We start from the raw sequence: 8,311 nt of genomic DNA on the forward strand, positions 1-8,311 counted from the left end.
CTGTGGCTCCTGCAGCGCCGTGTGTATGAGCTGGGTCGTGGTTGAGCCCTCCTGGAGGGCCAGGATTGCCCAGCTGGCCCCAAAGTCCGGCCTGGGGGGTGTTGGCCCAGCCCCCAGAGCCAGGCTGGCCCTGGCCATGGCCCCAGGACAGCCCCAGCTGGGCACAGCCGTGTCCCAAAGGCTGTTTGGGATTCTCAGTGAGCAAAGTGAGGGATTAGGGGCAGATCCGGGTTTATTGGGGCTCTGGGCTGAGCTGCAGCAGTGCCGTGTCTGTCATGTAATGATGGGGCAGGACTGTCCCTCCCATCGCCTCCCGTGGGTGCCGGGCACGGATCCACACCAATATCTCCAGTGAGGGGATGACCAAGGGCTGTCCCCCATCATTAGCTGCGTCATGAAACTCGTCAGCTCGAATTGCTAATTAGGAGGGGCTTTTCCCCCTCCCCTGGATGGTGCCCCAGGCACTGTGGGGTGTATAAAAGGTCCCGGGGCTCCACAGGGCAGCATCCAGCTCCCTCCACTCGACTCTGGTCATTGATCGTTGTGGTAAGTCCCAGCCTTCCCTCCCTGCTGCCTTCCTCAGCTGCTCCTTTCCCAGGGAGTCTCTGGCTGTGCATTTCCCCGGGAATCTTTGTCCCCGTGCTCCCCCAGCTCTCCTGGGGCAGGGTTTGGGTGTTGGGGTTGTAGCCCTGGACTCGAGTCCTCTGGGAGCTGGGTCATTTGGGATGTGGGAGGTTTTCTCCATTGCCATGGGCAGGCAAGAGCCGGGCACAGTGAGGGCAGGGAGAGATTGCAGGAACCATTCCAGCTGTGCCAGGGACGTGCTGGGAATGTGTGAGACGATGCAGAGCCCGTCCTGGGACACGGGGTCCATGTGGGACAGAGGCAGGAGGGATTTGGGCTGAGCCCTTGGCCTGAGCCGTGGCTGCGCCTTGTCTTGCAGCTCTCCCTGCCTGTCCAAGGATGTCCTGCTCCAGCCTGTGTGTCCCCAGCTGCGGGGTGGCCACCCCGGCCCCTCTGGCTGACACCTGCAACGAGCCCTGCGTGCGGCAGTGCCCCGACTCCACGGTGGTCATCCAGCCGCCGGCCTCAGTGGTCACCTTCCCGGGGCCCATCCTCAGCTCCTTCCCCCAGCAGAGCGCCGTGGGCTCGGCAGGAGCTCCCTACGTCTCCAGTGGCTCCGGGGGCTCCTTTGGAGGCCGTGGGGGCTCCGGGGGCTATGGGGGCTATGGGGGTTTTGGCGGCTATGGGGGCTATGGTAGCTGTGGGGGCTACGGGGGCTCTGGGGGCAGCTGCGGCCGCGGTTCCAGGTCCCTCGGGGGTTTCTGTGGACCCTGCTAAAGCCCAAATCCTCCCCTGCAGCTCGGGGCTGCCTGTGCAGCCCCAGCCCCGGCTGCCTTGTGGCCCCTGAGCCGGGGTGAAGCTGCAGCCCCTGCTCAGGGTTGGCCCGGCAGCCCCAGGAGCTGCAGGTGGCTGTCACCTGCCAGGGTGACCCTGCAGAGCCCTGGTGGCTTTGGGGCTGCTGCCAGCGCTGCCTCTAGAGCTGTCCCCTGTGTGCCACCCCAGCCGGCTGTGCTGAGCCTCGGCTGAGGCTCTGCCCTGCCCTGGGCAGCCCCGAGCCCCCCAGCCCGGCCTGGGCAGGGGGAGTGTCTGGGCTGGAGCCCCGGGATGGGCCTTGCTGCTGCCTTTAGGATCTCTGTGTTTCCAGTGTGTTGGTGCTGCGCTGGTTTGTCTCTCGCTGACGCTGCCCTGTGGCCCTTTTCCATCCGCAATAAAGAATCTGCATTGCATGAAACATTTCTCTCGTCATGGATTTCTTTATCCTGATTGTAAATTAGTCTCTTAACTGGGCAATGGTGGGAAATTTCTGATCGTGGAACCACCAGATGGTTTGGGTTGGGACCTTAAATCTCATCCTGTTCCACCCCCTGCCATGGACAGGGACACCTTCCACTTCCACAGGCTGCTCCAAGCCCTTTCCAAATTGGCCTTGGACACTTCCAGAGATGGGACAGTCCCAGCTTCTCTGTGAAATCCATCCCAGGGTCTCTCCACCCTCCCAGGGATGAATTTCTTCCCCAAACCTCACCTAAACCCCCTCTCTGTCAGTCTGAACCCATTCCCCCTTGTCCTGTCCCTCCATCCCTTGGGAATTGTCTCTCCCCATGTTCCTCGTGGCCATTTCGGGTCCTGCCAGGCCACACTGAGGTCACCCCAAAGCTTCTCCAGGGCTGGACAATCCCGGCTGTGCCGGCCTTTCCTCCCAGCAGAGCTGCTCCATCCATCCCTGGGATCCCATCCTGGAGCCTCCTCTGGGCTCTCTGCAGCAGCTCCAGGTGTTCCCTGAGCTGGGAATTCCAGAGCTGGGGCAGCTCCGTAGGTGGGGTCTCACCTGAGCGGGACAGAATCCCCCCTCCCCTGCTGCCCACACTGGGAGCTTAGCTCAGGACACCCCCAAATCCTTCTCCCAGGGTTGTTGCTGCCCAGCCTGGATCCATCCTGGGCATCTCCTCGATCCCTTTGACCAGGTTCACCCTCCTGACATGAGAATTCTTTTTGCTATTCTCGTGGCTGCTCTGAATTTCTGCCGGAGGAGCTTTTTGAGCTGGGGCAGGTGAGAGCCGGGTGTGGGCTGCACATTCCTGCACCTAAACATCCACAATTCACTTTGGGCTGGGGGAAAAGGGGATGGGGAATTTGCTCAGCCCTGAGGTGGGAAACCAAGGGCTGAGCCTCACCTGAGCCCTTTCGAGACTCCTTCAGGAGGGTCCTGGGGAGTGTCAAATGTTCAGCACATGTTAAAGGTGTAAAAAAATATTCCTGGGGTTTTGTGATATCTAAACTCCAAGAAGAAACAGAATACCTATAAATGATGATAAACGATGGTGCAGGTTTAATAAAGAATAGAATATCAGGCAAGTTATTATCACAGAATGAGGGAATTTATTATCATAGAATTATAAAATACCCTGAGCTGGAGGAATCATCCCACAGGAATCATCTAAATCCAATCCCTGGCCCTGCAGAGACATCCCAAAATCCCAAAATATCCCTGAGGGTGTTGTCCAAAGACTCCTGGACCTCTGGCAGCCTCGGGGCTGTGCCCATGCCCTGGGGAGCCAGGGCACCCTCTGGGGGAAGAATTTCCCTGATTTTCCACCCAAACTTTTTTTTTTTTTTTTTTTTTTTTTAAGTCATTAAGGAGAACAGAAAACGTGTTTTGGTACAGAAAATTTATTTGGAAAGAGAAGCTTTCCTGCAATCGTAGAACAAAACTGTACAGGGTACAAAGGGCATTGTCCCAGGGGTTCAGCTCTGGCAAATCATCAGCAGCATCCAAGTGATGCCGCCTGTGAAAAAAGGGAATTTAATTTCCCTTCTCGGCGGCGTTGCCGTGTGCAATTCTGAGCATTTAAAGCCACCTCTCCAAGCTCAGAGCCCGAAAAAAAAAATAAAATCTGGGATAAGCCAAAAGCGCGGCGGAAAGCGGATGAGTGCTCTGGAGAACAGCTCTAAATTGAGGGAAAAAGAGGATATATTGCAAAAACGAGCCTGCTTGTCCCGGGCACTGAGTTCCCGCAGCTCTAAACTAAGGGAAAATGAGGAGAAATTAATTGCAAACACGAATTAATTGCTCCTCCTCGGGGGCTGAGCTCCTGTAGCTCCCAGGAGGAGCCGGAGCAGCCTCACGGCCTCATCCCAAATCAAAACTGGAATTAAATCTGGAATTTCCCTTGCTGTTTGTTGTTTCCCCTCTCTACCAGCGCTTCCCGGTGCGGTAGGAATTGCAAGGATGAGTCCATTGGGATGAGTAAGTGTAGGAATATTTGGGGGCGCAGCGAGGCTCGGGACGGGCCAACACCGGAGCCGCCACTTTGTCCCCTTCCAGCCGGGAGGTGACATCGGTGGGCAGAGGGGCCGGGGGCTCTGCCAAGGTCACTTCCGAGGGTTCCGAGGCTCCCACGACGGTTTGCTGAGGGAACGTGGTGAGGATGGGCCCCGGGAAGGTGACCACCACGGGTGGTGGGTAGATGATGACCCGCGAGTCGCCGCAGGCCACCACGCAGGGCTCGTTGGTGCTGGTGGCCAGAGGTTGGGGACATTTCGGCTCGCAGGGGGTGGCGCAGGACAGTTGGGTGGAAGTCATGGTTGGAAGAGGGAGAGAGGCTGCAAGGCATTCGAGGGGTTAAAAAAAACCCAACACAAAAACACCCCAAAAAACCCACAAACCCCAACCAAAACAAAAAAATGAAAAAAAACCCCACAAAAACCCGCCCCCAAAATCAAACCAACACCCCCCCAAAAAACCAACAACCTCCCCCAAAAAACCTCCAAAACCAAACCAACCTCCCCACAAACCAACCTCCACCTAAAAAATCCCAAAAAACTAACCAACCAATCAAACAAAAAAACCCAAACCCAAAACTCCCACACCAAACCCCACCAAAGCTCCAAAACCGAAACCATCAACTCCTCCCGGGTCTCGGTTATTGACATTTGGCTCTAAGGGGTGGTAAAAAGTAATTGATGTAAAGAAAGACACGAGTCAAACCCTCGGTTAATTGAGGTTTGGCTCTGAGGGGTCATTAGAGAAAATCAAGATTAAAAACTCCACTCGAGCACTCATTTATTGACATTTTGCTCTGAGATCTCAGTAAAGACGACTCAGGGAAGAAAAACCCAGGAGTTGAGCACTTGACTTTCCAAGAGATATTTCGGGTAAGAACAAAAATTGATCGCTTGTTTGTTGACATTTGGCTCGTTAGAGGTAATTGAGATAATGACCAGAATTGCGCTCTTGGCTGTTGACTTTTCTTTTTAAGATCCTCTACCGGACAATTTCGATAAATTTAGGTAATTGATTTCTCCTTTAATTTGGCTCCTCTGAGATAATTTAGGCGCGGGATTTTTTTGCCCACCTTTCACTTCCCCGCTCTGATTTATTCCGAATTCCTGCCTCAAACTTTCCCCCTTTTTCTCCTCCTCCTCCTCCTCCTCCAGGAGCAGAAACTCCTCCTTTTTCCTCCTCCCAAAAATCCACCCCCAAATCCCGGCTCTGCCCCAAACCTTCCCGGCCCTTTGGAGGAATTCCCGAGGACAGGCTGGAACTCGTTCCTACCGCGCCTGTTCCTCCCACACAGGGAAATAAAACCAAAAAAATCCGGTTTTCCCACATATTTCATCGTGGAATAATCAGCTTTGCACCTTGCTTAGGGTTTTTTTTTTTTTTTTTTTTTTTCTTGCAGATTCTTGTTGTTTACAGGCAGGAAAAATACTCTTTTAAAATACAGGGGAGAAAAAAAATCCCCAAAAGGCTGAGAATAAATGGGAGTGTTAAATGCTCGTTTAATAAGAGAAACATACAATTAAAATACTTAAATAATATGATATATGTGTTGAAATGTTTCTATAGCGATATAGTCAACCCAAATAAGAAAATTACATTTTCACCTAGGGGGAATTCATTCATGAATGTTTATTTCTTCAGGTTAAATCCTCACATAAAAAACCTGGTGCAGCCTCAGAATATTTTTTTTAAGCTTGCAAATTAAATTTTTCCTTCTCATAATTAAAAAAAAAAGTGAAAAAAAGACTCTCCAAATTCCCTCAAGTTAGAAGGCAGCACTGACCTACAGGAATGCTGAATTTAATCTCTGTAACAGTTTTAATTCAGTTTTAAGAGTAAGAAATGAAAGTTATTGGTGCAGGTACATTAATAATCCACAATCGTCGATGCAGCTCGATGAGGCTCCAATTAAATTAAGGATTTAATTTTGATCCAAACAGCTCACTTCCAAGCAGGATTTTCCCACAGTTTTCCACCCTAAACCCTTCCCTGATCGTGCCACAAAATCAGATGCGAAGTTAAATCCATTCACTGAACTTCCCGAAATATTTTTATTTCTTTCCCAGAATTAAGAGACTAAAATCTCTCCTTCTCCCATAAATTCAAACCCCCTGGAAAAAAACCCTCTTTGACTTTTGCACCATTTTTCCCTGCAAGGAAAAACCACTCCTAAATCCTAAACCCCAGAATATTTAAGCAGCCTTCAGCACCGATTTTTAAGGAGAAATCCACGAAAAAAAAAATAGAGCAGAAACTCGATTTTTTAGAGGAGAAAAAACTTACTCAGAGAGGCGGAGAGGAGGAGTCGGGAGAGGCAGTGAGGAAAAATCCCGATGTGCTGAGGGTTTTTATATCCTCCCCTGGTATTTAAATCCTCCCCTGGTTTTTTAAATCCTCCCCTGGTTTTTTAAATCCTCCCCTATTTGCCCGGAGGCGGCTGAGACACCCTTTGTGTAAAGAGTTTTAATTACTTTTAATTTTAATCGCTGCTGGAGTCGCGGGAATTGTTTTGTTTTTTATTATAATATTTTTTTTTTTTTTGCTTGCTTGCTGTTGATGGTTATCTAAATCCGCGTTGGGCAATAATAACAACTCTCCCCCTCCAAAAAAATGCAGATGGGGGAATCCGCCAGGTCTTTTCATCTCTGAATTTCCTGCTTTTCTTCCCTCCTGGTCTCATTAAGAAGTAAAAAAACCCAAAAAAACCAAAAAACAAACAAACAAACAAACAAAACCCAAAAAAACCACACCGAGAATTAATGAGGTTGTTTTAGCTTATCATGGCTAAAAATTGGAGAGCGCAGGGGGAATCTTGAGGTGCCAAAAATGCAAGAATTAATGATTTTTTTTAGCTTATTGTGTCTAAAAAGTGGAGTGCGCAGGGAGATCTTGGAGTGCCCAAGATGATTTTACTGATGGAAGCAAAACCCGACACTGGGAATTGTGTCCACGCCTCATTTAAATTTAAATTTAAATTTAAATCAGGGATTCTTTTCCATAATCCTGGCGGGATTGCGCTCCTAAAATCAGGGCGCAAACCTAAAGAGCAAAGCTCGGGGTTATCTTTGGAATAAAAAAAAAAAAAAACAAAACACACGAAGCCCTTCGTGAATTATGCCAATTGTGAAGTTTGAAAATGAGGAGTTTGATGAAGCACTTTCCATAATTTATTCTTTGTGAGGTCACGGCAGCGCGGATCCTCCGGGGTGTCATTAGCGTCATTAGCATGAGATGATTTCCCTGCATGACAAACTTTGAGATCCTCTTTGAAATCTCTTTTTTTTTTGGTTTCCTGATGTCTCCGGAATATTCCCGATAAACTCCGAAGCCCTGCGGGATCTCTGGAGGCGCCTCTTAAAAATAAATCCTGTCTCTTATTAAAAATAAAAGTAAAAAATAAAAATAAAAATAAAAGTAAAAAATAAAATAAAAATAAAGACAAAGACAAAAATAAAAATATAGGCGTCTCTTATAAATAAATTATTTTTAAAAAAATAAATTAAAAATAAATTAAAAATAAATTAAAATAAATTAAAATAAATTCAGAATAAATTCCTGGGATGTCACAACCCCTGGGATGGGTTTAGCTCCTTTCAATGTGGAACATTTCCAGGCTCAGAGGTTCCCTCCGGAGGGAAAAGGGAAGAAAGAGGTGCAGAGAACCACAATTTTTTTTTTTTTTTTTTTTTTTTGTCAGCAGGAAAGAATTTGGGCCGTGTGGGTCCTGCTTAGCCTTTTGGGATCCAAAAAATAGCTGAAGAATCCTTTTTTTTTTTTTTTTTTTTTTTTTTTTTTTTTTTTTTTTTTTTTTTTTTTTTTTTTTTTTTCCCCTCCCCAGGATTTAATCCTAACGAGGTTGGATGGACGTTATCTATGAGGAGGAGCCCAAAATTGTCAATTTTCTTCTCCTCCCGGAATTTTCCATGTCTCCCTGATCACCATTTGGAATTTTCTTGCTCCAACACCTTCCAAGGATGCCTCCCAAAATTCCTGTTCCGCACCAGGAGAACGAAAGCAGGTGGAGAAAGTGTGAATTTTCATCCCAAATGTGAAATGCACCCCTCTGAAAGGATTCCACCCCTTCCTCTGGCATTTGGGAATTCCCAACCCAGGAGCCAAATCCCGCCTGGGAAAAAAAAAAAAAAAAAGAAAATCAAAATTCCCTGGAGCACAACGGGATCTCAAAAATCCCCCCGAAAATTCAGAAATCCCACGGGGAATTTTCTCTTTTCCACCCACGTTTTGTGAGGAGGGGAAAGTTTCGGTGGGATATTGGGAAGGAATTTTTTTTCCCCCTAAGGAATTCCTGGGGGGAAAAAAAAAAAAATCGCTCTCAAAACTTCCCCAAATATTTTATTTTCTTTTCAGAATTAAGAGACTGAAATCCCTCCTTCTCCCATAAATCCAATCCCTTTGGAAAAACCCCTGCTTTGATTTTTGCACCTTTTACCGCGGCACAGAAAA

The 8,311-nt window shown here is 48.4% G+C and overlaps 1 protein-coding gene across 1 annotated transcript; it reads left to right on the forward strand.

Annotated features, from left to right (window-relative positions):
* The first annotated feature begins 963 nt into the window (after positions 1 to 963).
* Positions 964 to 1,341, forward strand: LOC136373225 (claw keratin-like). The gene has a single exon (XM_066338149.1). It carries the CDS (start codon positions 964 to 966, stop codon positions 1,339 to 1,341), a length of 378 nt encoding a protein of 125 aa, XP_066194246.1.
* Positions 1,342 to 8,311: the final 6,970 nt, after the last annotated feature.

This window comes from Sylvia atricapilla, chromosome 33 (assembly GCF_009819655.1).
Source record: "Sylvia atricapilla isolate bSylAtr1 chromosome 33, bSylAtr1.pri, whole genome shotgun sequence".
NCBI classification, from domain to species: Eukaryota; Metazoa; Chordata; class Aves; order Passeriformes; family Sylviidae; genus Sylvia; species Sylvia atricapilla.